General features: G+C 39.7%; 2 protein-coding genes and 1 long non-coding RNA gene across 13 annotated transcripts in view; 1 reads left to right on the top strand and 2 right to left on the bottom strand.

Annotated features, from left to right (window-relative positions):
- Nucleotides 1-930, bottom strand: part of CREM (cAMP responsive element modulator) — a 39311-nt gene extending 38381 nt beyond the window's left edge. For 2 of the 7 annotated variants that reach the window (XM_032099887.1, XM_032099901.1), the window contains exon 1: nt 744-887. The gene's annotated coding sequence lies outside the window, so the exon portion shown is untranslated. Of the gene's footprint in view, nt 1-743 lie in introns of all 7 variants that reach the window. The other 5 variants (XM_032099912.1, XM_032099878.1, XM_032099907.1 and 2 more) reach the window with 5 other exon arrangements.
- A 3009-nt stretch (nt 931-3939) lies between these two features.
- LOC116439903 lies at nt 3940-12073 on the bottom strand. Of its 2 annotated transcripts, XR_004238331.1 has the most exons (4): nt 11894-12073; nt 10602-10678; nt 5073-5184; nt 3940-4023 (listed from the first exon to the last, which is right to left on the bottom strand). It is a non-coding gene; the product is annotated as an uncharacterized LOC116439903 (long non-coding RNA). The 2 variants fall into 2 exon arrangements; XR_004238330.1 differs by having other exon boundaries at nt 10602-12056.
- An 89-nt stretch (nt 12074-12162) lies between these two features.
- CUL2 (cullin 2) overlaps nt 12163-27670 on the top strand; it is a 42112-nt gene continuing 26604 nt past the window's right edge. The window contains exons 1-5 of one of the 4 annotated variants that reach the window (XM_032099961.1): nt 12163-12256; nt 15096-15234; nt 21203-21305; nt 23184-23278; nt 27224-27329. In XM_032099961.1, the coding sequence (XP_031955852.1) occupies nt 15116-15234; nt 21203-21305; nt 23184-23278; nt 27224-27329 (423 nt within the window). In that variant the 5' untranslated portion in view covers nt 12163-12256; nt 15096-15115. Of the gene's footprint in view, nt 12257-12342; nt 12466-13680; nt 13754-15095; nt 15235-21202; nt 21306-23183; nt 23279-27223; nt 27330-27670 lie in introns of those variants that run through there. The other 3 variants (XM_032099951.1, XM_032099981.1, XM_032099970.1) reach the window with 3 other exon arrangements.

The following is a 27670-nucleotide window of genomic DNA, read 5'->3' on the forward strand; positions in this document are numbered from 1 at the left end:
ATCAGTCCCCGTGGAATTACTTAACACACCAAAAATTATACTATCACAACAGTGACGGATGCAGACAAAACGCTCAAACTTCTAAGCAAGACTTCGGACTCAGGAAGTCCACTGTGATCCTTCTCCACCTGTTCTGACCCAGCTCCGAAAGCCCTATGGGCAAGGGTATAACTGAGAGCAACGGACTACGGGGCAAATACCACCGGGCACCTCGCTCGCCCTCGGCCGGGGCAGCCCCGCGGAGACCCCAGGAAGGGCCGTCCGGGGCACTCTGCCCGCAGCGGGCAGGCGCTGACCCCGCTCCTCGCCGCAACGCCGGGCGAGCCGAGCCAGTGTCCAGAGCAAGGGCTGGAGCCACCGCCTCCCAGAGCTCGGCGAGCGCCGCGTCTCCCGGGCGGTAACGAAGCCGGGGCTCCGCGCACCCCCTCCTGAATTCTCGGGATGCGGAGCCGCCTCGGGGCCGCCCCACAGCGACGTGCGGGCTCTGCGCGGCCGTCCCTGAGCACAGCGCGCTCCCGGCTGCCGACGGGGACACGGGGCCGCGCCTCCGCCGCCTCCTGCGCGCTCTCGAGGCGGGGCTGAGCCGAACGCGGCACAGCGCCCTCCGCCTACCCTACTGTGCCGTGCCGTGCCCTGCCCGTCCCTGCCCGCCGCGCCGCCCGCTGCCCTCCGCGCTGCCCCGCTCCCGGCCCGCGGGGGGTCGGGCTGCGCGCACACGTGTCCCCGCCCCCTCCCGCACTCACCCGCCGCCCTGTACGTGCTGCCCCCGTCACAGGGGGTGGGGGGGACCGGGCCGGGCGGAGCCGCACGTCGGCCTCACGTCAGCGCTGATGCAGCCGCGCCGCCGCGGGGGCGCCGAGGAAATGGCGTCTGTGGGGCCTCCCAGCGCCAGCGGCCGCGGCGGGAGGCGGAGCCGCGCGCGGGCGGCGGTGCCGGGCGGCCGCGGGGCGCAACGGCCGCGGCGCTGACCAACCGCCGCCGCGGGGCCGCCGCCGGCGCCGCCCATTGGCCGGGGCGGGACGCGCCGCGGTGCGGGCGGGGCGGCCCCGCGCTGCCGGGGGCGGGGGCGGCCGGTAACAGCCGGGGCCGCCGCGGGGCCGCCGCGCTCCGGGCGTGCGATGGCGGGGCGGTGCTGGCTGCTCGCTGTGCCGGCCGGGCCCCGCCGATAAGGGTGGTTGGGCCCCCCCCCGCCGGGTTCAGCCCTGGCTGTCCCCTCGCTGACCTAGGGAAGGGACGCAGCTCAACACTCGGTTGTCCCCATGGCGGTGCCGGAGCCCTCACGGACACGGAAACCTGCCCAGAGGCCGCCCCGCCGAGGTGCTGCCCGCACGTTGTTTTGTAATTCTGCCTAGTGAAAGCATGTCCCTTACATCAGTCATTCCTGGTATGACATCGTATTTTACATTTATTTGGCTAAATAAGTCAGAAATTGCCAAGAGGCAACAAGCGGGAGCGACGTGCGTGTTTCCCCGCTCGCTGCCACGGTATTACGTCCAAATACCCTGAGTCATGTTGGGGTTGTGCTGCAGGTGTGAGCACGTCCTTTGCTGGGAGCACAGGGCCCGTCGTCTCAGGGTTAATAATATTGAAGTGCAATAAATGCATAAGCCATAAACTTTGTTACTAGTGGTGTTTGAATCTCATATGTCTTATTGCTGCTCAGTATTTTACAAAGTAGTGTAAGAAGGGGTGATACTACAGTATATTTTAAATTAGATGTCTATACATCACTGCACATATATTCTGAAGTTACGTAATGTTTTTACCCGTTTTTATGGTTTGGGTTTGTCATTTTTTTACTGTGAGAAACTACTCGGTGTGCTAAATAAACGTGAAAAACCTAAGTTAATTTCACATAACTCATTGTCATTGAAGAATTGGAGGATGTGGGTGTCAGGATTGGTGATAGGTCCATACAGGTCAAACACTCAGTCTTATTCATGGCATGAAGAGAACCTGCGTATTGATTTCCTGTGTTTTTAAAAAACAAATAACTCTTATCTCTGACTTCATAAAAGATGAATCATATTTATTTGCAAAGGTTTTGCCTTTAAGGATTTAGTTCTTTAATTTGCTTCACGGGAGTTATTTAATAGCTATCAAAATCGCAATCTAGTGGAAAAAATACAGAATCTTCAATTATCACTATTGCTTGTGCAAGTTTTCAGTTTTCATTCTACATTTCCTTTGTTGAAATATTTAACACCCCCTTCCTGTTTTGAGTTATATTTCCCTCCCTTTGTTTGTTGCCTATATATTATGTGTCTGTTCTTGGTTTTAAATAGGAGTTTCTCTTCCCATAGTTAATTCGCTTCTGGTTTAAGAGCTCACCCATTAGGTACACTATTGTTATGCTCATTCATTAAAAGGTATGTTTTACTAGAAAATCTCTTGTCAATTAAAAATGTTTGTTAGAATAGTAAGATAATCAAATGAACAGGCAAGTGTTAAACTACTTTGCTGAAACCTTTGGAAGAAATTCCAGCTTTGCCTAGTATACTCAAAAAGCCAAAAATAGTTGTTAGGATACTAGCAGCACCTCAAAAATATTTTTGAAGGTAGAAGTCTTATTACAAACAGGATGAAATTTCAAATGAGTGTGTTAAATAATGGAAACCACTGGAGTGAGTTACCTATAAACAAACTGAGAATTTCCATGAACTCTTGGTGCCTGCATTTGGACAAGCAGTTACTTTCTATTAGTTTTCAAGTAAGTCGTAAACAGCTTTGAAATGTTTAACTAAGAATTTATTAGTATTTATACCACTTGAGTGAACTGCCAGAGGGATTTAGACCCTGGTGATACAAAGATGACTAACCAGATTCGGCTCTTGATGCAGCTCGCTGAAGTTGGTGGGCTGGAAGAGGAAGGGAATGAAGAGCAAGTGTTGTGTTCTTACCGTAGCAGGGCTGAGGTACCGTGTTTGTTACCTGAGGCCAGACTGACCTTTGCCACAGAAGTCCTCACTTCAACTGAAAACCAGTTCTCGTTGAATTGGGACCAATGCCTGATATGAACCCATTTAATGTCAAATGCTGAGACCAAAAGCAGTGCATAAGAAGGCCACACAGGTCAGGATTCATCATGATTTTCGTAATTTATGTAAGAACATAAACTTGAAATCCCGGCTCTTTGCTGCCGTCAGAATGACTGCCTGAGTCATCTTTTCTCTCTAACCTGGAATGATTATGATGGTATGTTCTGCAGATTTAAGGAAGTATCAATGATTCAGCAGCAATTACTTTTTAATTGCCCCCCTTTTTTTTTTTTTTTTTTGTGTGGGCAAAGCCAGTAAGTTTCTTTCAACATGGATCAATTCTTAAGTCTGATCCATGGCACCATCACACAGAGAAAAGTACTACCTTAACCAAGGAGGGGTAATAGATGAGCAGGGAGTTGGAGCACCAAAAAGAAACATGGTGCTCTTTGCAGAGAACGTAGATATTTCCCCAATGCACAATACATCAGTAGGAATGCTATATATGTAATTTTCAGACAACTGATTCTACATATGGGTCTCATAGATATCTTTAAAATAGATTTTTTAAGGGGATTGAAAGAATTTGATACATTTAATCATCTAATCTTATGAAATGCCTGTTTAGTTTTCTTGTAAAAATGTTCATGGATTGTCATGGCATAAACAATGACAGCAAGAGGGATATGCTACCTAGCTTAGTTGTCAATTTCCCTTTAATTAGAATCCAGACATTTGAAGATAATACAGGTAAAACACAGAAAAATAGACTGGCATCCTATTTGGTATAATACTGATACTTAATGATTCATAATTCCACCACAGGTCTCCTCGTGGACCACTCCAGTTTTAACTGATCATTGAATAACCCTACCTCTACTCTTTCATTACCTACAAGGAAACAGAGGGACAAGAGCAGAACTTGCAGAGTGATCACAGGAAAGTACAGTCAACACACAGCCACTGTTTTCGCAATTTATTTTGTAAATATGATGAAAGTCAGAAGTAGCCAATATCCGCATGCTGCAACAGAATCCTGATCAGTCTGAAACAGAGAACAGATTAGGCAAGAAGAACACTTCAATGAGTATAAAATATAAGACTAATAATTAATTTTACCTATTATTTCCTTTTATAAACTCCTAGCAATGCAAGAAAAATATGGATTTCCATTGGCTCACAAATAGAAACAGAAATGGCACCCCCTTAGAAAGGCAAACATTGAACAATATTGTAAAAGGTAAAAGCTTTGTAAATCAAATGTATATAGATTTTTTTTTAAGTTACACAGCTGTAGAATTAGAAATATTTAGTAATGTTTCCTTCCTTAAACTATATTAAGTTGGAAATAAGACTGAGTAACGGTATGAGTAGTATAAGAACAAATTGGTGATCCTTTTATTCTTATTATTTTCTACTGCCCATCACTGGAACCTCTGAAAATTGATACTGCCTAAATTAGTGCTGTGCTAAGGTACCACCTTGACTTTTGTGGGTTGTGTAAGCCAGAAGCACAGGAAAGAACAGCCTTGAAGAGTCCCAGGTCTGGCTTAGTGAGAAGCCTGGCCTAACAGCTGTGAGGCTTTGCAGTACCTCAGCTAGCTCTACTCTACCTTGTGTCACATAAACAACAGAATTTCTTTATTTGGAAGGGTTGGGCATTATTATTGGTGAAGGGGGTATCAAGTACTATTCTAGGTCCATTTTAAAAAATATCATTACTGTGATTTTCTTGGGTTTGTAATGATTTGATTTTGAATAATAACTTGCAGTAATGTTACAGTATTTTACACCCCAAAGATGAAATACAACATTTTAATGTGGTTTGTCTTTGTTTGCTTGCTTTTTTTTTTTTTTTTACTTTTTTAGGGTTTGTAATAAGAAATTAAATTTTGTAAATACAAAACAGGTATCACAAGTGATATGCTACTGTCTGGCATGTCCTGCAGTTTGAGAGGAGGTACTTACTGATGCACCAAAACGTAGCAAAGCAAATCAGAGTACACCAGCAGCTAAACTGTGATCACTTTATTAATCACTGCTTGAACAACAGCACAAATGGCTAAAATGATTTGTGAATATGTAGTTAGATACCTGGTATGGTGTTTGTAAGTAATGAGAAGGAGAATTGACAGGATCCAAACTCTCTTGTTTCCTCATATACCAGTCCTAGGTCAGGTCTCCAGCACTGTTGTCTCCCCACACACTGGAGCAAGAACAAACAAAACAGTGGAGAAACCCATAGTCTGACAAATAATTTGACATTCTATAGATTGCTGCATACTCACTTGTTGCATATTCATTTTGTGAGAGAAATAATTATAATGGGAAAATAATATTCTGACTAGGGAACAATGTAATGTTAAAAGGATTGACTGATATATGCATAATGATATTTCTGTTGCAGCAGAAAAAAGAATGGTAATTTAGATCTACTACTTGAAATTTTCTCCTTTCCTGTCCTGAATAATGAACTTTCCTTATATAACACTTTTCTCGTAACATGAATATAACATGTATCTCACAGTATTCATAACCATTTACAATTTATTGCTGTTTGTAGAGGTTTTTGAACTTTTTAGGTGAAAAATACAAGGTATGTATAAAGCATTATTTTGTACTTATAGCACGAATATTGACTTTCCAAACAGCTGCTTGAATTGTATTTAAAATTTAAATACATAAAACTTTAGTATTAAAAGTCTTCTGAACAGGCTGTATTAAAAGAAGCACACAGAAAACAGTCCGTAGTTTAATGTGAATACACTGTGCCACAGAAATGTGCAAACTTTTGGCATATGCTCATGCCTTAAAAAAGATGTATCCTGTAAGGCACAGTGAGTCAGTGCAGGGAAGTGGCTGGCGCTAATAGGACATTGAGGAACTACCTCACACAAAGGTGACTGACATCAAACATTTGGATAATGCAGTAAAAGACAAACACATACAAAGAGTTCATATTTATTAAAAAATATTCAATGAAAAAAATACTAAGAAGAATTTGCATTTGGTTAACAGAGTGGATGTAGACTAGATTTTCTAGCAACTGTAGGTTGTTTTTGATCAGGGAGCAGATTTTTTTGTTGGTGGTAAATGGTTGTAAATGACAGTGAAGAGCAAGAATGCAGAATATAAAATGAGAAGCAAAAGCTGCTGAATAAATGGAGCAAGGTAAAGGTGTCTGGGAGCTATAAAGAGAAGGAAGAGGTACAAGTGAAAAATAACTAAATGGAAGAGTATTCTGTACAACACATTGTCAGGCTATTTGCAGTGTGTTTATGTGAGAAAGCTTCTGTATTTTTTTTGTGTCAAGAATTGTTAGTTCTTAATCTACCAGTGATACAGATAAATGGCTAAAGCAACATATTTTTTCTTAAAAGGATATATATTTCATCAAATGGTAGCTCAACTAATTTATCTCCTTTATGATGCTATTTGGCAGTTGGTTTATTTATGAGCTGTTTTTTCTTGTTCTATATGTCCAGCACTTTTGCACATTACAGAAGGTTTCCATCTCCATTAAGTATGAAAAATGTGTTTTACTGGATTATTTGAGAGACATATATATCTTTATGAAATAATTTCTCAAGAAAACCCAAGGAAACTGCCAGTGGAATGATGTGTAGTTTAATTTGGAAAATGACATTTTAGAAATAGGCTCTAGACATTTCCTATTTATCATATTTTAGTGAAGACATATACTACTTGCTCTTCTTCCCTTTTTCTTTTTTTTTCTGGAAACAACAGCTCTGCAAATTCGACCTTGTCTTGAAACTAAGTTGTGGTGCCTAAGAGTCATCATCACTAGGAGTTGTGCAGTCACCAAGTTCAAGTGTTTTTCTTCCATTTGTGTGTATATTTATACATACTGCACACACAGATGTTGTAGAGCTGTATGCTGAGGTTTACATTTTTAGTACAGTGGTAGAACCACTCAAGATTTACTTGACTATTTTCTCCAAAACATTGTGCCTAGCAAACCAAAAGCAGCAGCTGCCTTCCTCTCACAGTAGCTGCTCATAAAATCATAGAGTTACAGAATCATTTGCGTTGGAAAAGACCTCCAAGGTAATTGAGTCCAACCTTTGGCTGAACACCACCTTGTGAAATAAACCACAGCACTAAGTGCCACATCCAGTTGTTTCTTGAACACCTCCAGGGATGGTGACTCCACCACCTCCCTGGGCAGCCCGCTCCAATGGCTGGCAACCCTTTGAGTGAAGAAATTCTTCCAGATGTCCGACCTGAACATCTCCAATCACAGCTTGAGGCCACTTCCTCTCATCCTGTCTCTGGTTGCCTTGGAGAAGAGGCTGACTTCCACCTGGCTACAACCTCCTTTCAAGGAGTTGTAGAGAGCAGTAAGGTCTCCCCTGACACTCCTCCAGGCTAAACACCCCCAGCTCCCTCAGCTGCATCCTCATGTGACTTATTTTCTATACACTTCACCAGCTTCATTCCCCTTCTCCAGACACACTCCAGCACCTCATGTCTTTCTTGAAGTGACAGGCCCAGAACTGGACACAAGACTTGAGGTATTGAGCAATATCTTTTCACTGTGTTACAGTATCTCCATGAAAGGATTATTTCACTATGATTTTTAAAAAATTACATTTACAATGGTGCACATGATCGGTGAGCCTTTTATAAAAAGATACTGCTAAAAAAAGGGCTTGAATCACTTTCTGAAGAAACTGCATAGTTTCTGAATCAATGTGGAAGGAGAGACATTTAGAATAATATTGTTTGGTTCACTGCTGGTACTAAAAACAAATATATTTCTGGCTCATGACCCAGTAGAGGTAACAGAACTTTCTTGGAACTGCGGCTTCCCTCCCATTGCGTGCAGCATGCTCTCATGGCTCTCTCCCTCTCTCTCTCTTGTTTCTACCAGCAGGGATGAGTGACGATGTTTGAACAGTTCTATGTCCTCAGCTCTGTAGCTTTGGGATTTTATGCATATAAGCTAAATCATGAAAACTACAAACAATTGCTTATTTACTAGAGTAAATTTCAGGGGTAGTTTCATATTCAAATTAAACAGAAAGCAAAATCCCAGTAGTTAAGTCAAAGCCCACCAGATGATGACTCAGCCAGGACTCCTTCATTTTTAACAATTCAGAAAATAAAGTCACCTAATATCTTCTTTAGAAGTTTTTTACATTCTTTTTCCAAGTGCTTAGATGAGCAATATGATAAATAGGAACACTGAAATGTCTTATATGCCAGGTTGCTTGTTTGTCGGTAAATTATGATATCTGATTCAGCCAGCCCACAGCAAGTACCCGCGCTGTTGTGGCATCTGATGCACTTATTGAACAGGAAGGATTTACAACCTTGTAACTGAACACAAAAGCTCCAAAACCTTTTACTCTTTTGATACCTCATATATAAAGCTATTTAATATCTGAAAATTCCTGTAAGTAGAATAATTTGGGCTCAGTTACTGCATCATAAAGTCTTGACAGCTCATTGATCTTTAAATACAAGTTCTAAATACACAATTTTGTTTGTCAATAATGTTGCAGAATATTTTTTAGCAATTTTTTGGGGGAAAAAACAGATAAGAAAGAAAAACTAACTAGATTTGCTCAGACAGATAGTTTAAGTTCTTAGCTACAATGACATGAAAATAAATGGGTGCCCCTTTTTAATAATAGATGGAAAAAAATGACATTTGCAAATTTTTTTCCAAGCAATCTCAGATCCTGAGGAAGGATAGAATAAATCTGGGAGTTGAAGTAAGCACTTGATGACTAACTAATAAATGTTTTTTGGGAGAGCCCAACTTTTGTTTATTTTCCTATTTCATGGACAAAACCGTGTGGGTTTTGTTAGTCTTATTGTAGGTTGTGCAAGTTTAAACTGTTGAACTGCTATTTTTTTAATCTATTCAGTGTTGCCATCTTGTGGCCAGGAGTGCAATGAGCGTCCGCTTCTTACTGAAAATTAAAGGGGTTTAAGCAGATTAGATAATCACACATTTAAAATTCTTCATAAACTTAAAAAAAAGAGAAAGCTACAAGAATAATACTCTACTGCTGTGTATTTTTATAATCACAAAAGATTTTTTCAGTTTATACATATATTTTGCACATTACTACATGGAAGACAAATACCCACAATAAAAGTCTATATTAAAAATAGCTATAGTGAAATAAAGGTCCATTCCTGCTTTCATTTTTCTTGTTTTCAGAAGAAAAACATTATTTTAAAAGAAATTAATATTATTATCTGCATCGATAATGCAGACTAACTCATCTAGTAAAAATTGAATATAACATGAATGTAACATAAATAATCCAGTCAATATTCTCATTTTCTACATGAGAAAGGCTAAGAAATATGTTACTCTAAAAATAGGGTTTTAAATCAAAGACAAGAAGAGCAGATAGTAACATAGAAGGCATTTGCAAATTAAATGGTGGTGATGGGGAATGTGGACTGTTCACTGTCAGTTCAGACTGCAGTCTAAAACAGCTTTCAGATACAGTGGTAGGTGGTATAGTGGCACATTTCATATAGTGTTTGTATTATCGTAGGGCTGTGGAATTCCTAGTTCTGTACCAGAATGATATAGTGCTAGATGTAGCATAAACATAAACAAAATAGACAGCTCCTTCCAAAAGAATTAATTACATAAGAGAAAAGAAAACAAGTTAATGCAAACAGAGAAACAGAAGTATCAGATGAGAGAAAAAAATGCAAAAAAACAACCAGCAGAACTCAGGAAATACTGCAATAGTGGTTAGGGCAGTGAGCACACTTGGTAGCAGATGTAATCAAAGAAACATAAATTTGTGTACGTGGTGGAAATGTTTTAAGGTGGCATATGCATATAGTAGAAAATAACCTGTGTCACTCCCTGCTGTAATCAACAATATATATAGAACTGATAAGAATTTGTTGGGAAGAAGTTGACTTCTCCATAGGACCATCCTACAAAAACTTCCAGAATTTCCATCTGTCCCCCATCTGTGCCTCTGCTATGTACAGCTGCTGAAAGACAACACTAAGCCTTGGTCAAGCAGGATTTAAACTATGTCTGCACATCTGTTCTCATCAAAGAATGCATCAAAACATGACTGAGGTAGCTGAGGACACCATTTATTGGTCACACTTCGCCAAATGGCAACTTTCTTCGCTGGCTGTCTTGGGCATGTCTGCCCAGCACGGTAATTCAGATGATCGACATCTGGGCTTCAGCAGGTAGGAGCAGCCCCACCACAGAGCCAACACTGACCTGAACTCACTGATGCATAAATCATGTATCCACTCACATAAAGCATTGGTGCATACACAGAGGTTTTAGTCTTGCTCTTGGCAGATTCATTATAATTATTTCTTAATAGATTGTATGAAAACCTTTGTTCTTTTGGAAATGCAGGCAGCACTGTGGGAGTGGGGAGATGACCTTAGCAACACATACAATAATGCTCACAACTTGCTCATCTCAGACTCCTGCAATACCCTGTTCTGTATTTTCAGGTGGTAATTCTCTGGCCACTGTTGACAAAGACGCTTTATGAAAAGGATATCCAGATTTTAAAGTTTTGTGACTTAGGTAGGAATTGTTATTTCCTAAATACATTTAAATCCAAGAAAAAAATTTAAATACCTTACCATAAAAGAAGTAACAAATGTTCATGTTCTTCCTCTTAATTGTGACTCCCTAATTGTGCTTCCTCAACTGCAGCCTTCTAGAAGAGAGTGTGCAGAATAGTTGAGGATTTGGTACCTAATTAAAGTCTGTGCTAATTGTGAATATTCATAGTTTCAGAAAATTAATACATGATTCTCCCATGCTGAACACCATAAATTATTTGTTTTGAAAATACCTTCCTTTATCTATGTTTCCATCTTACAAGAGTTAACTGAGGACTAAACTTCCTCGTATGAGAGAAATTTAGAAAATATGTACTCTGTAATGTTTGGGTACTGTATAGATAAAGATGTTTTTCGTTAACGGCCATCTAACTTGTGATATCTGATCTTGTACAATTAATACATTCACACAGCATGGTTAAATAGCATAATTAAATTGTACCAATATATATTTTAATTTCTAAGAGTTTAACTCAAAAGCTTGTGGGTAATGCTACCACTAAAAAAGAGCCTTCAGTCCTACAAAAAGGAGAAAGTGCCACAGATACAGTCCAACACTTGCAAAAAATAACAAGCAACCAAAAGCTTAAAGTTACAACCTCCCCCTCCTCCCCCCCCAGCAAACAGAAGAGCTTTAAACCAGCAGAATAGAAAAATAAAGGGGTTTGGGGTGAAAATAGAGAAAACTGAAATGGTATTTAAAATGTCTAGAATGAGCTAATAAAATAATTTTAAAAGAGAACACAAAGGAAAGCATTAAGGCTTAATGATAAATTTGCAAGCACTGGAAATTAAATGGGCAAGGGCTTGATTTGAAAACAGGGAAAGCAATTACTTTGACATGAGTTTTGAGTAATTTGAACAATAGAGAATTTTCAGAAATAAATGTCTGTTTTCCAGAAGACTCCTACTCCTACTCCAGAAGACTGTCCTACGGAGAACTGCACTATATGCTCTAAATGAATCCCTTTTTAAAAGCTTTTTTTAAAAGCGCTCATCTCTTCAGTTGCGAGCGCTCTGAGCAGCAGACTGGGTGTCCGCAGGGCGATGCGAAGCCCAAGGGCTCCCACAGCGCGCCCTTGAGCCCAGGGCACGTGAGCACGCTCGGCTACTTCGTCTCCACAGCGACTCTACTTTGTTACCGCCACTTAACAACTTTGTGTTGCGCCTTTCCGCCAAGGGCCCCAAGGGGACGGCGGGCGCTCCGCGGGGGCCGGGGCCCTGCCCGGGACCTTCCGCACCGGAGCAGGGTGCTGGAAGCTGGGGCAATTCCCTGCTGGGGGCCGGCGGCGGGACGGGGACACTTCCACCTTCTGAGGTAAAGGCGACCTCCTCACACGAACCCCGGGAACGCCACGCCCGGAAGACAGGCCCGTTCCAGCGACCGTCCCGCCACCTCCCGCCCGCCCGCCGGGACTCCATGTCGGGAACGCGCGGGACGGGAGGGGTCCCGCCATAGAGGTGGAGTGGCGCGTGCGCGGGGACCGCCCCGCCGCTGGGAAGTGCGGCCGCCCGCGCTCGCCGTACATTGCGGGCTGTACCAAACCCCGCTGCTCCGGCGGGGGTGGGTGCGATCGGAAAGTGACAGAGCGCCGGGACCCGTCGGCTCCAGCCCATCCTGCGGCCGGCGGAGAGAGCCCGGCGCGGAGAGCACGGGGACGGCGGCGCCGCGGGTGAGGCGGCGGCGCGGCGGCAGCTGCACCGAGCGGGGCCACGGGGCCGCGACCCGGCCCCGGCAGTGGCGGCGCCGGCGGAGGGGCGGGGCGCGAGCGGCTTTGGGTAATGGCAGCGCTGTGAGGACGGAGCGGGGCAGCGACCGCGGCCGAGGGCAGGAGCGAGGGAGGCCGGGCGGGGGTCGCTGACTCGGGCCCCGGGCCGCCAGGTAACGCCCTCGCCCGGCCCGGCGCGGCCCGGCCGCCGCGCTGAGAGGAGGGAGCGCCGCGCTCGGGGGGAGGTGGCGGTCCCGACCCCGCCGGGTGTGCGCGGGGGCGATCGGGCCCTGCCTCCCGTCCGACCCCGGCCCCGCCGCTGCCCGCGCCCTGGGCCCCCGTGCCCCGGCGGTGTCCGTGCGGCAGCGCCCGCTCGCCGCGTGCTGCCCCGGGTCCTACCCTTGCCCCGCGGGGAGGGCGCGGTGCGGCCTCTCCGGCGGGGCCGCTCATTATCGGCTGGCTGAGCCCTAAGCCAGTTTCGCTTTTGTTTTGGTGGAGGGAGAAGGTGGGGAGCAGGGCACGGGGCGGGGGCGGGCAGCGCTGGTCACCTGTTTCACGCGGGTGCTCCTGCCCGTGGCTGTGCATCCACCACGGGCTTGTAATGCTGCTTATCGAGATGGTTAAATAGGTTGGAAATTTGGGGAGTTCTTTGATGCTGGACAGAATGCTATGTTTATTTGTGTGAACAAATTTATGCAGTATGACAGCGGTATGTTTTAAAGAATGAGGCGATAGAAGCGGCATCCTTTCATTATCCTGCTGTGTAAATATATTTCAATAACATCTGTGTACTTTAGGGTTTATCAAACAGGTATGGCCTTCCAACCCCCTGAATAGTCTAAACCCTATTAGCGTAGATATTCTGTCCTACTGTAGTTCTTACCGTGATCAATACAAGACGTTTAATAATTGAAGTTGGTGAGCTTGTGCTTTGCTGACACTGGAGCACAACATACCCCAAAAAGCACAGTGTCTTACAGTAAAAGTTACAGCATATTTGTTAAAATGTCTGTAAAACATAAAAGAGAATGCCAAATAACAGTTATGTTAAACTCTTTAACTCCAGAATACTTAAATGACCGTATGGATGCTTTACATATTATTAGGTTTTAATCATCCTGATCACAGTGTTACTAATTCATGACAGTGGGATGTGCTGTGGGGAGGACTTTTTCTTCACCCTTCCTTCTTTCCCTTGGTTTTGCTTGTCTTTGAAGAACGGGCTCTTTTACCTTGGACGTACAGCATGTGTTTCCAAGACAGTGGACCTATAATATAGCACAAGTACAGCTTCATTACCACAAGCACTTATTATGATTCTTAATGTCTTTTGTGGACCATGATTATTTTTTCTTGGGGTCAGCTAGAAATGCTCTCGTGTTTTCCAGAAGAGGGTATTAGAGCTTTTTGAAGATTACCGCTTCCCCTCCTGGAAGCGAGCTGTTGTCTGCCTCTGCTGAGGTACATGTTTCTGTGAAACGTACATCAGTGTGTTTTTCAACTTATTTTCTTTGATAGATCTTTGTTTTGTCGCTTCTTGCTGATTTTTCTGTGTAAGCTTCTGCCAACATATATGGACTGAATTAATAACCATGTTACAAATATGACAACATTTACAGCAGTTGAGGAGTTTGGTTAGTTAGTCAGGGGGGCAGGTTGCATGCATCCATGCTAAAAGTTGCATCTGATTGCTTTCTTCATAAACTGAGAAGTAATATATCCTGTAAAAGCCAGTAGTGGTTAAGGTAGTAAGCTGGGTGGTTAATAGTTTTTTAGCAGGACATTTGATTCTTTCCCTTACAGAGGTCTGCCTCTTGTGCTTAAAGTCTTTCACTAGCATTCTGCTTTCCCTTATGACCTTGAAAATTTGGAAAGACAAGAGTCACTTGTCCATCTATTTGAAATGGAAATAGAAGTATTCTTTCTACTTTTTATTGTAGTCTTACAATGCCGTGATTCTGAGCAGGAACTAGACTTGCTTTGTGCGTGGAATGTCACACATCAGGTCCTTTCTAGATTAGGTGCCTAGAACAGAGACTAGTTGAAGCAAAGAAGAGGCCTTCACAGTTGTCTCTTTTTTTAAATCAGCTCACCTTTTCCCTAGTTTTATTCAGATAATTTAATGCTGAGTGTTTTTTTCTGCAATAAATCTCTTCTGGTATTTTTGGTATGAAATTACTAACACAGCTTCTGAATTTTCAAGTCATGTCTTACATGAAAGATTTCACTATTTGTCCTATTGCATAGTGCAGTAAGCTGCACAAGCTCTGCATATTGCCCTGTGCTCTCTTTTTCACATCCTGATCAAAGCTTTCAGGTTTTGTGGCTTTTCAAATGTAACACCAAAAATGTCTCATGAAAGCCTGAGGTGAGCATAGGCTACAAACTGACAGTAGGAATTTCAGATACTCTGGTAATAGTTATTGTGTTCTTAACCCAAATTTTCTTAGATATAGGTAAAACAGTCTTTGAATAAATGTAAACAAATCAAAATATACAGGAAAGTTGTTTTCTTTATATGACATGGTTTAATGAACCGCTTGGTGAGATAATGAACTTCACAAAGCCTGATGGTGTTAGATTAATAATGTTAAGTTGTAAGCTTCTCATGCAACATTAATGTTCCATTCCATAGCATTAAAAATGAGGGATTGTGAGCTTTATTTTGGTGGGGGTGGATGTTCTTTGTGTTGCTCTATCATAGTGGTGTGACAGTGTACAAAATTTAAATTGAAAAATTCGAAGGAAATTATATTTTTTAATGATTGTGCAATGTTGTCTGACATGTTTAATTCTTCTACAGATTAACACTAAAGCCCCACAATGTCCTTGAAACCACGAGTAGTTGACTTTGATGAAACATGGAACAAACTTCTAACAACAATTAAAGCTGTTGTTATGTTGGATTATGTTGAAAGAGCAACGTGGAATGATCGCTTCTCGTATCCTTTAAGTGAAAAATCTGACTTAATGTGTTTGTGTGATGTGTTTAACACAGAGTAAACCTGTGTTACATAACAATTTCAGTGATCTTGAGTAGCTTGTTGTTAGCCTGTACCTGTTATTAAGACTGTGAATAAGTTGAAAGGGATGGGAAATTCTGCATATTTGGGAAGTACTCTATGTGAAAAATCACCATGCTGATAAAAAGTAAACTGTTCTCAGTTTTAGTCACTTTTGGTAGCTGTAATACTTAGCTTATGCTAAAGCTTTTCTTACAGGTGTTGTAAGAGTGTCCATTGAGTGTCCCCTATTCTGACAATGAGGTTTTCTTGTATGTTTAAATGTGTGTGTGTAGCAGGGGAAATACCCAGGACAGAGAATGCACATCTTTAAATTTGGGATGTGAAGGATGATGAAGTTGTTCTGCATAAAGATGTCTCCCTCTTCTTTGCATTTCTAACTGCACTGATAACTACCATACTAGGCATTTCTACAGCAAGGGTTTATTAAAAAGCCTTCTTTCTTTTCCTCCACTGTTATTGCCTCATTATTCCTGAGAGTTAAACTATGTTTAAAAATAACTACTATTTCTGCATTCATATGGTCTTGCTTTTCAAGTCACAGCTGTACATACATTGTTGTAGTGAAAAGGTTTGTGTTTTACATGTAAAATGGACTTGTAATATTTTACAAGATTTAAGTTTCAGTGAACTTCTTTTAAAAGGAGTATAACTGTTCTAACCAATTATACTGTGCCCTGTGTCTATGTGTTCATTAGCTATGGTGAATAATTGGAGACTTTTACAAGGCTTTGCACCTGTTCTGCAGGAATTCGTTACAGTTTGGTTTATTTATGAGGGGGAAGAATCATTCAGGCTTATTTATTGATTTGTCAATTCTTGTGGGTGAAAAAAGCACCTGAGAAGATCTTTGTACGTAGGTTTTTTTCAACACAAGCTTATCCTGCATGCAGGAGCTTGACTCTGAAGTCTCATCTTGTTCTAACATGTTACCATTTCTCAGAATTGCTTTCCCACATGCCTGTGTTTTGAGTGTGTGCATGTGTGTATGTACATAGCTCATAGTTCTTGTGGAGCCTTTTTGTGGTATAATAATCTTTAAGAACTCTTTCATTTTAAAATTTTGTAATTAATTTCTGGGGGCATGACTTGCCAACTTGTACTGAAGTCAAGTTCAAGTAACTTCAGAATTTCCAAACATTTTGAATTAATGAGGTGGGCACTTACTTGCTGAGAAGTTGTGCTGCAGTCATTTTTTCTAAGCAGTTTTTGAGGATTACATAATTCAGTCTTTAACAAGTGGTTAAATTCTGTATCTTAAAACTCTAAACATTTAAACAAGGGCATCTAAAATAGATTTAAATTAAGATAATAATTGTTGCATGAGATATTGTATTGATTCCTCTTGTCACACTGTTTCACTTAGAACTTCTTATGTGGAGACCTTGCACACAAGTCTGCTGTTGATCCTCTTTTGGGATTTACTCCAGTTGATTGAACATCAGAAAAGGATTGCTTATGAATAGCAGATTCAGGAGGCAGTCCTGGAATAATCGTTTGGCATGTAGTTCTTAAGACCTAACTTACTATCATCTCTTAATTATGTTCATTGGAAAGTGGCACTATTAGTGCCTGATTTGGCACAGGCATGAGCCTTTTGGCTTATTATCTGTGGCTGAATGGCCCAAGGAGTTTGTGTGACTTGAAACTTCCAGCTTGAATGCTGGTTGTTTAGTACTTCTGCTTCCTGTAACCAAACTGCTTTTTAACACAAACTACTCAATGGGTATTCAATAACTTGGTGGAACTGGTAGTTCTGTACAGCTGGAATGAAAACTTTTTCCAGATTTTATATAGAAAGAAGACTAAAATGTTAATAATATTTTTAAAAAAGATTTGGCATTTAAAAATATGTCTTCTTCGTTAACTTTTTATTCTCTCTTAAATTTAATTTAATTGGAGTAGTGTTTCTAAACATATACAGGGACTTTAAATGAAATGTTGTATTAACTATTTTTCTTATTGTTTAGTCAGCACAATGGAAAGGTGGCAAATTATTTGCACTGTTTTAATAAAACTCAGGTTATTTCATTGATTATAGTATCACTTGATCTTTGTACTGTATAGTTGACACAGTGATGTGGAAACAAAGGATAAGATACAGCAAAGAATCGTGGTTTCAGTCTGCAGCGGTGTATTCTAAGAAGTGTTAGCTTTCTCTTGTGCTGTTTGAGGCAGCTGAGATCAGTGGAGTATGGAGGCTAATAGTATTTTAGGGATGACAGGCTTGTACTATGCATATTCCACCTCTAGAAATAATTTTTGCCCCACTAGTTCCCCAGAACTTGTTTGTCTCGAATATAGTGTTTCCTTTGTAACTTAGGGTAATTTTATTGTTAAACGTGGCTTATCTTTAAAAAAACCTTTTATCTCATACTTGAAATGCTAGAATGGCAATGAGCTGAGAACCACAACGGTATAAGAGTTAAAATCTTCTGGAAAAGATCACTTGAAAGACCATATGTCACTTTATTTAAACTGTGAGTCATCCGGAGCCACCTTTGACCTTCAGATTTCCTTTTAAGATTCTCTGCAGAAAGAAATGTGTATGAACTTGTTTCATTGTCTGCTAAATGAGTGACAGTTATGTCTGTATTGGAGGGGTTATTGTGAGTATGTTGTATCACTTTCAAGACTTTGCTGTTAACTGTTCACTGGGCATGGGAGTGGTTTTTAAGTTAAGGCTTGGTTAGAGAGTGGTAGGTAGTTCACCTGTGCTTTGGTAACTGCCTTTTACCTAGAACTTTTTTGAAAAGGTGGGACATCAGGCTCTTCCTGTTGTTGTCTTTAGTTTTCCACCCAGTAAGTTACAAATAAGATGAACAGTACCCAGGGGTAGCTGTACTTCAAACAGAATTATTTTAGAAGTATGCAGCATGGCCATCTGGGTTTTTTTCCCCATTTTTTCTCCATGTTTCTTCTCACTTCTCTAATGAACTGTTTTACAAGGATCCTATGATGAACCAGAAACTTAAACGTGTATCTTTAAGAACAACTGACCCAAAGAGAAGAGTAAGTAAAGTTCATACGATCATGATTCTTTCTGACTGAATCCTCAAATCCTCTACAAATTTTGATTCTGTTACAGAAGATTGATGAATAGAAATTTCCCTAAACCTTGCATTGGTCTCCTAGAGAAGTCTTAACTAGATGCTTTTTTAACCCTGAGGACAATATTTGTGAGCTTGTATAACCTTGGATATAGTATTTTCTGGCTGACAGTAATTTTGTTATTGTTCCTTCTTAGTTTGGAAGTGCTTCAGTTTCCCATTGCTGGGTGATGCTCCTCAAATAGCAACTACCAAAGCACTTAAATCACAGAAGGGTTTTGATGTTCTTGTTCTCAATATAGAGTGGAGGCCCCTAGGCAGCAGTTTGGCTGCAGCTTCCTCTGGCCTTTCTCACCCTGCAAAAGTGCATGCTGAACTGGAAGGACAGATGGTTTTCACTATTAAAGATAAATTATTGAACAGTAAAGGCTTCTTCCTGTTCTTCTAAGGGACAGCAGCACAAGAAAAATGTGCTCTAAGTTTATGGAGTAAAATACCAAGGATGATTGGTGATTCATTTCCCCTCAGACTTTATTTTTTTGTTAAGAGAGTCACAACATTTTGAATATGACCCTTAAATTTGGATTCTGGCCTCAAAGATAAAATGAAAAAGAAACAGGTACAAATTGATCAAGAAAGAGCAGTTTTGCTACAGTCAGCAGTTTTGTATTTCAGTCTCATGAAAGCTTTTCTTTTGTAGAATTCCAGAGAAACTTGCTATCCAGCAAATAGTACTTGGTTGATACAGGAAGGTGAGATGCCTGTTCAAGTGCTTCTGTGATTAAGCTCTTAGGTTGCATATCTGCTGATATTAAACACAGTGGCGTATGTCAAGGAAGAATACTAAATTCAGCTTTCTTCATTTATAAGAAAATTTATTCTCTAGAAAAAGGAAAGGCATGTTTGGAAGATGTGCATTTTCATGAAGGAGCAGAGATACCATTTGTAGTCTTAAGCAGGGTTATTAAAACTAAGAAACTTCTTTACAAGATAAATTTAGAAATACTTGTTTGCTGCTTTCATCAAATAAACTGCCGTTGCTATTTTCTTGTGCTGCTGTGGTGAAGACTGCCTCTTTCCTCTAAATTTGTTGTAAGTTGTTCTTGTAGTAGAGATCTGTAATAGTTTTGGTGACAGATAGTGTAGTTGTAGATCTAAAGAGAAGAGGTATGTCTCCTTTGCTTGTGAGTAGCTTCTGAAGATTTCTAATTCTGAGTTTAATTTCTCAAAAATATGTTTGCATAGTGAAGAGTCTTGTGGTTTGAATTATACTGAGGATGCATTTGACTACTCGCCATCCTTAGACTGAGAAAATTTGTTGGGGAGGGGAAAGTGTAAAAACCAATTATTCTTTACAGTCTCTTTAATAGAATCTTTCATTCTTCACTGTGTGAGTTTGTTTTGATACTTTATTGGTCATAACTTTACAAGCTGGTGTAGTGCAATGGTAGCTACTGTTACAGGGCAGCGAATTTTGCCTGTTTTGTTTCTCGGTGTTTCCATTTGGTGCGTCTTGCTATTTTAAGGAGAATTCTAATAAAGATGATCTATATGAATGAAATAACTGTACTCAAGATTAGATTCTGATTGGGCTATCTGAGATTCCAGTTGCCAGATAAAGGGTTTTTTCCTAATTAGTTCTCCTGCATCAGAATCTTCTTTGTTTTGAGTAGTAATTCCATATAAAAAATGAAGCATGCATTTGGACAAGCTGTGTGATGAGAGCTTGACACTGTTCTGTAGATTAAGCAGGTGACTCTTCAACTGTCTGTGTCTTCTACCTGCTTTTGCATAGGTATGTGCTTTTTTAGGGTAGACTAGAGGAAAGCAGATCTTGTGTCTTCTCTTAATTTAAGTGATATACAATCATTGATTTCTGCCATGGCTGGCTTTAAAAAGTGCCGAGGCTTAGTGGTTAAGCATAATGTTTTAAAGTAATTTCTACAGAACAACATGAGGTTGTTCATGTGAAGCTTGACCTAATCCTTGCTTGACTTTTCTGAAAGCAAAGTTCTTAGCCTCAGAACACTTAGTCATAGCTTCTCTTCCTCAAATTACTCTTAAAACTTGATATAAACCAAAGGTGTAGCTCTGCAAGGTAGTTTAGGGACAAAATCACCTTAAGGGTGGTTTAGCAGTTTGCTGCTGCCCATGTAAGTTAGTAAGTACAACTGTTTTGTGTGGCTGTGATCTAAGCAGGATTACTGAAATTACAACAATGGCTAAAAGAATACAAACTTATTTTATCCACACCGCCATTGTGATTATTTAATTTTCAGTGTTCTCTGAATTGTTTTACCTGTGCAGTTGAGGGCAAAATGCAGGGATAGTAAGTTGTTTTGGACTCTAGGAAGGAAAACTTGAAGCTGGCTTCACCGTGTGTTTGCTCTGCTCTGTACTTGGCTAATCATGTTCTTAACCTAATTAGTGCTTCTTTCCATTATATGAGAAGAGTTTAGTTCATGTTGGCTGCAGATACAGAAGAATGGTGCATAAAAGCTGTTTTTCCACTTTGAGATTATTGAATATTGTTTATAAATGGCAAATAAAGGGTAGAAGCCACATCAGTATGGGGCTATCAGAAGTTTCAAGATCTTCGCTCTAACATTCCCGCAGCATCCACTATTTAAAATTTAATATTGATGCTGTAAACTTGGATTCTGTACAAGCCAGTACTTACACTAACTTCAGAAAATGTTCCATTTTGTCTTTTTTACTTGAATGTAAAAAAGACCCCAAAACCTAAACTTCTTGTGTGGGGAAGAAAGGGTTCTGTAAACCATAAATTTTGTTGATATGTTTTCACAGTTTAATACAAACCTTGACTTTGAGCCCAGAGACATTTATGCTTTGTGTGTGGCCTATCCTGAACCTCTTGGAGAGAGACTTTATACTGAGACTAAAATTTTTTTGGAGAATCATGTACGCCATTTGCACAAGGTAACCTGTACAGTTACTGATGTCCATGTAGGTGTTCTTTGTCCTTCTTTTGCCTGTTTGTAGGTTTTTATGAGACTAAATCACAGATGGCAGAGTTACAGAGACACAGTACTTGCATATATGAAATATGTAACAACAATGTAGGCAGATACAGATATGTCGGTATGCAACACAAAATAAATAATTTTCTTTCTAAGCCAACAGTTATGGTTTATGCAATATATTCATTGGCTTGAAAAGCAGGTTCTTTTTTTTCTGTTGAATGCTTATAGTCAAACTAGTTTGAGGAACATCTTCACTTTGAAAATGTACTGTAGTTTGTCATTAGCCTTCTGTTTCAGCAGAAAAATATCTACTCCAGAGTCTTGGAAACTGATTGTATATACTCTGTTAAAAAAAAAACAAAAGAAAACCTTCTGAAATATGTGGGAAATAACATAAATGCTTGGGAGGAGAGGGAATAATGGCTAATTATTTATTATGAGGAGAGGGAATAATGGCTAATTATTTATTATGACAAATAACAATAGTGGTATATCTATATAGCTGTGAGTTAACTTCTGTTTCCTCAGCTAAGACAGCAAATTTGATCAGAATCATGATTCCTCGTGTTTAATAGATCAGATAGATGAACGGTGCCTCCTTCTGTATCAGTAAAAAGAGAGGTAGATTTAAGTAAGATGCTTTCCTGTCTTTAGTGTCTTTACAGGGGATAAAGCATTGCAAATTCTGGATAGTGCTGCTAAATGGCTTCCTGCTTAGGTACCTGAGTATTTGACAGGATAGGCTGGGTGTCTTAATGGGCAGTTCCACAGGTTACAGAGAGGATGGTTCTGACACTCTGATATACTAAATCAGTTCACTAAACTAGCAGAGAACTCTGCCAAATAAGTTCTTCCTCATTTATTTAGTGAGCTGAATGAGCTCACTTAGGATAATCAGGCAGGTGCCAGCACAGTAGAAGCTGTCGGAAGTAGCTGAAAGCATACATCCGTTTTTGAAATAGGCTATCCACCACTCGCCTCTGAAATAACGTTGCAAAATCTTTGCAAAATGCATACTGCAGTGGAAAGCATTCTCAAATCTTTTTTGTCTACCAGTTTTTCATGATTTTTTTTACCTTTTTTTTGATTTTTTGCATAGGCTTCTTTGCTGCTTGAGCCAGATTTTAAAATACAAACTCTAGAGAGAATTAAAGTTGAATTCCTAGGATCTCATCCCCCCTCACAAATCATACTAATTAGTGTAAATTGTTGAATTTACGTTGTTGAATTAGTGTAAATTCTCTGAAGTATGAATCTGTTTTGAGACATTCAGTAGCTTTTTAGATGATGATTTGCTTAAATTTCAAAATATTTGGGCCTAGATTTGAAAAACTTATATGCGTTTTACATTTATATGTATCTGTGCTTTGTTAAAATTGTTTTATTCTGAGATTCTTGGTAAGTATAAGGACTTGTCCATCCAGTAAGGCATAGTGGTTTTAAATGGTTATCGTTGGTCAATTCCTCCAGTGTGCAGTGCAAGTGGCTGTGTGAATATAAAACTGATCTGTGTCAGTGAGAGAATGGTTCTGTGAGTTATCCCACCAGTATGATGTGAGAATATGAACCAGGCTTATTCAAGTAGGTACTTCTGAAAAGATCAATAGAAAATAATACAGTAGAGAGATTGCTATTTTTAAATGCAAAATCAAGCAAGTCCAGATGTTGTAGCTGGCTTACCAAAACTTGGTAGTATTAAGATGTGTTAGCTTTTTGGTCATTGCCACAATTCTGAATATGCAAATACTATTCCAAAATTATAATCCCATGATAACTTTCTAAGTATGTGTGCTATTTCCATACTAATTCTATTGGGGGGGGTGTGCCTTCACAGAGAGTTCTGGAAGCTGAAGAACAAGTACTGGTTATGTATCACAGATACTGGGAAGAGTATAGCAAAGGGGCAGACTATATGGACTGTTTATACAGGTAAGCTTTGTAAAAGAGTTGTTAAACTTTTGAAATTATTAAAATTATCTGCAGCTTAAGTTGAAGAGTGTTGATTAAAGAGAGCAATAGATGAATATGCCTCAGGTCAATTTTGGAGAGAATATACTTATGGTAGCAGAACATGAGAAAGAAGGAATAATGCCTCAACAGGTAAGTATCCAAGATGGTTCCTAAAGTTCTTTCATTACTATTGTATTCTACTTGATGTTGCAGTGCTGAGTGTGTTGGTGCTCATCAGCCCTGCAGCGTATAAGCTCATAATTCTAGGAGTTCTACAAGGATGGCACTGGACTGCAGTGTGCGGTTGAACCAGCATTGTTTGATTCAAAGCTTTGCCACATACCTTGGCAAAACCACAGTTCTCCCTTCTAGTGGGGCCTTTCAGACAAGGTGATGTGCTCTTTATTTTCAGGTGAATGTTTGAGCTGCAGGGATTGGAGAGGGAGTGAAAACTTCTCCTTACTCCTTTTCTGAGAACTTAAGAAACTAACAGTTTGTATACAAGCAATCCATTTTACTCTCTTCTCTTTTTTTCCAGTAGATTACAGCCAAATCTATAAATAACACAACTAAACCCTTTTATTTTTATAAGTCTGCTCTTTCCTGAGTTGTGAATGTATTTCATTGCTAATAATGGTAGCTTGAGCATAGAAAACTTACCCATTTCTGAGTTGCTAAAATTATAACTGTGTTGATATGGCTTTGGATTTACTAAGACTTGGATTTTAATCCCACTGGGACTGTAGGTTGAACATTCTGATGTCTATTATGCATGTGATACCCAGTAGGTAAATATAATTTAAGAGGCACTTTCCATTGTACTTAATTGATGGTATGATGTGCAGATTACAAAGGATTTCAGGACCTTTACTAGTAAGTTAGGAGATGTATGTGTGATCTTGTAGACTCTATTAAATTTTCACTATCACACTGGGAACAGATGTGATGGAGTCTATCCTGAGCTTGCAAACTTTAGTTCCACAAAGTGTCTGACTTAACTGGAGAGTAGATAGAGGAAAAAACACGACAAGTATGTAATGTGTATACATCTCACTGATTGTGCTTCATGTGATGGTTTTTCTGAGAGCTTGTGTGCCTCTGGTCATAAACAAACAAATTAAAATGCTTCTCCCATGGTGGAACTTAATTTTTTGTTTTATTTTTAAACAAGTGAGGGCATTTTTTTCCCAAACAGATATTATGTACATAAACCAACCTGTACATTTACATAAGCTCATATTTCACACCAACTCGCCCATCCTAACTCTTTTTCCTGCTTTGTATATTGTGTTTTGGTCCCGAAAATGTACTTGTTAAGGGTGTTCTTTTAGAAGTATGTTCACCTCAAAGTTGTAACTTCATTGTTTGTGCTGAAATTCTGAATTTTGTCATATCTCTTAGAAGTCTCTAAAGGTATAACTTTGTGAAAGAATGATCTTTCTCTTCAATAATAAAACATACATTGTAATGGGAACTAGAAGACCCCACATGAGGACAAGAAATAATTCAGTGCTTGAGTAGTAGAATCGTAATGACTTTCATGCACTGGAAGCCCTTCATTAACTGAATATCATTATGTCACTCTTTCATTTTTTGAGAGAATATTTTGGATGAAAATACTTGTGAATACCATAGGAAGATATTCTGCTTTTTATAAAGCAGTTGGAGTTCTTTTCTTACTTGCATGCCTGCTCTCAGAAAAGTACCATAATTTAGTTGACTCTCTTGTATCCCAGGTTCTAGTTTGTATAATTCTTCCAGCAATTAAATTAATGTCTACAGCTAGTAATTTGAAAGTTATTTTAAAATAGATTCCCTTAAAATTTAATTAGGCTTGCATCTCTGCTTCTAATCTGATAGGCAGTATTTGAAACAGTACTAAAATGTGAGACACTTTTGAGCAAAATTCGTAAAACGCAAGATCAATCACTTAATTGGCAAATGAGTTAAATCTTTTCTTTCTTCAGTGTTGATTTTGATTTGGTTTTTTTTCACCCACTCTCTTCAGTGCATTTTGGTAGGAAAACAAACCTGGATTCCATTTGAAAAGTAAAACCCCATATGTGCATGACTAAACCAAGGTGATAAAACTGATGGAATAAGGATCACTGAAAGAAACTTTTTCAATTGTTGTTTTTGTTAGTTCTGATGATAAAAATAATAGATAAAAACAATGCTGGACATTAGGCCTTACCAGTGTCTTGGTGCTGTAACTGGTGTCATAGGTACTTTTAAAAAATCTGGCCTGCATACTTTTATTTCAAATGATTGGAGGGTTTTCTTATCCAGCAAATTGAAATCAAGTCATTTAAAGAAGAAGAAAAAGAAAGAAGTATTACAATTATTCATAATAAAATCCTGAAAACTAAACACATATGGTGCAGCTTTTGCTTTGTTCCATTTTGTCTTTAGAATATTTGTAATAATACCAGCATATCAAGGTATAGCAATTTTTAGTTTTACATGCTACTCTTAGTTCTCTTTCTGTATGTATTGATGGAAGAGAGGGGGTGAGTGAGGGGAGTGTGGAGCTTTCCTTTCCAGCAAGTTTAATGAGAAAAAGCAGATTGGCTGCTTCCCCCATGTGCCACCAAGGAACATGCCTGCTTACTGCTGGTGTTCCAGCTGTTCCTGATGTCCTCACAGGTTTATATGACATGGAGGGCCTGTAGCCTTCTCGAGAGATCTGCATTTGCAGTTCATGGTTGGTATTGATGATAGCACTGGGGTTCACAGTACTCTCTTGGAGTCTGAAAGTAGCTCAGGCCACTGTACTCCAGTTTGTCATCACTGCACTATGACAAGTCTTCCTTCTTTGGACTCTGTGGTGTCCTAAATTCTTTCAAGTTCACAGGATTTCACAGTGTGTTTCTCCTTTGCTCCTTTGCATGGCTTTTGCCTTCATGCCGAGAGTGTTCAGACATCTCTAGTCTGGTGCAGCCTCTGAAGCCTGAATCTCTTAAAGTGCCTCAGTAATTTGGCTCTTTTCAGTGTCTGAAACTGGGAATATCAAAACTTCTGGTTAGGTCAGAAATTAAGAAAACATTCTCAGTTGCCTCATTTAAGCATTTCTAATATAAGAAATATTATAAGTGGAGTTACGAAATATATTAGAATTTTTTTCCCTGGTTATCTGGGAAAGAAAAGGAGAATGGTTCACTTAAAAAATGTTGTAATATTTGTTTTATGGAAATACTGGGAATCGAGAAGGATGTTTTAGCGGGTCTTGTACAGAATCCATTTTGTGTTCTTTAAAAAAAACTATGCATACACTAGTAAATACTGGATTTAAAAACAGCATTTATAGCATTTTTTCTTTATAACTGTTAATTAAAATAATTTCTGCAAAATCTGCTCTTTAAAATCTGTAATCTGGCTGTTAGCTAGTAACCATGACCTGACTAAGGGATCCTAGATAACAAAAGTTCATGCTGTTAAAATTAGCAGTACTTCTGTGTGTGTCTGAGAGAAACACAGAAGAATAAATGGTACAGGTTGAAGAAAATACTTTTAACTTAAATCTGATAGTAGGAGTGTTTTTCTATCATTAAAATAAGCTACTATCATTCTAATACTAATCTGTGAATTTAGCAGTTATTTTGCACATATATGTATGTATGAATAACATAGCAGTGCATGTTGAAGGGTTGGATTCTTACACAAGTATATTGCTCACCAAGAAAATGCTGACAGTGTATGTCAGGCTCCTGTTTTATCTCTCAATTACTAACACTACTGTTTTAATGTGGTGTAAGTTCTTTTAAATTGAAGTCATTTGTATTGTAACATTTTTCTACAAATAGCAATGGCATTGGTTAAAGGAGATTCTGTTTTGTGATGTGGAAGACATTCCACAATTCTGATTTTAATTTAAAAAGCCCAAACTTTTTGCCTGTTTTGATTAGAATATCTTTATTTCTACAGGTACCTCAACACACAGTTTATTAAGAAGAACAAACTGACTGAAGCTGATCTTCAGTATGGTTATGGAGGGGTGGATATGAATGAACCTTTGATGGAAATTGGAGAGGTAGGTATCTCTGAAAGTGGAATCAGATATAAACCGTATTCAGAAGTGCTACAAGTTCAGGTTTGTCCTTTGAAATTTTCACCCTTTTTTATGTCACAGAAATGTTGTGGAAGATGTAAGCACTGTCCCCTTCGTAAAATGAGATTACAGTTTTGGTGTAGAAAAACAGAGTGACCTGGCAGGGGAAAAAAGTGAATATGAAAACCACTGGAGAACTTGAGTTTAAAATGTGATAAAGGACCTCTTTGCAAACAAACTTTAGATTCTTAAGTGATGCTGCTATCTAGAAAACATGTTGAAGAAGCAGTGTCCTTTTGTTTTTGGAAGCCCTTGAAACATTA

This window comes from Corvus moneduloides, chromosome 1, assembly GCF_009650955.1.
Source record: "Corvus moneduloides isolate bCorMon1 chromosome 1, bCorMon1.pri, whole genome shotgun sequence".
NCBI lineage: Eukaryota > Metazoa > Chordata > Aves > Passeriformes > Corvidae > Corvus > Corvus moneduloides.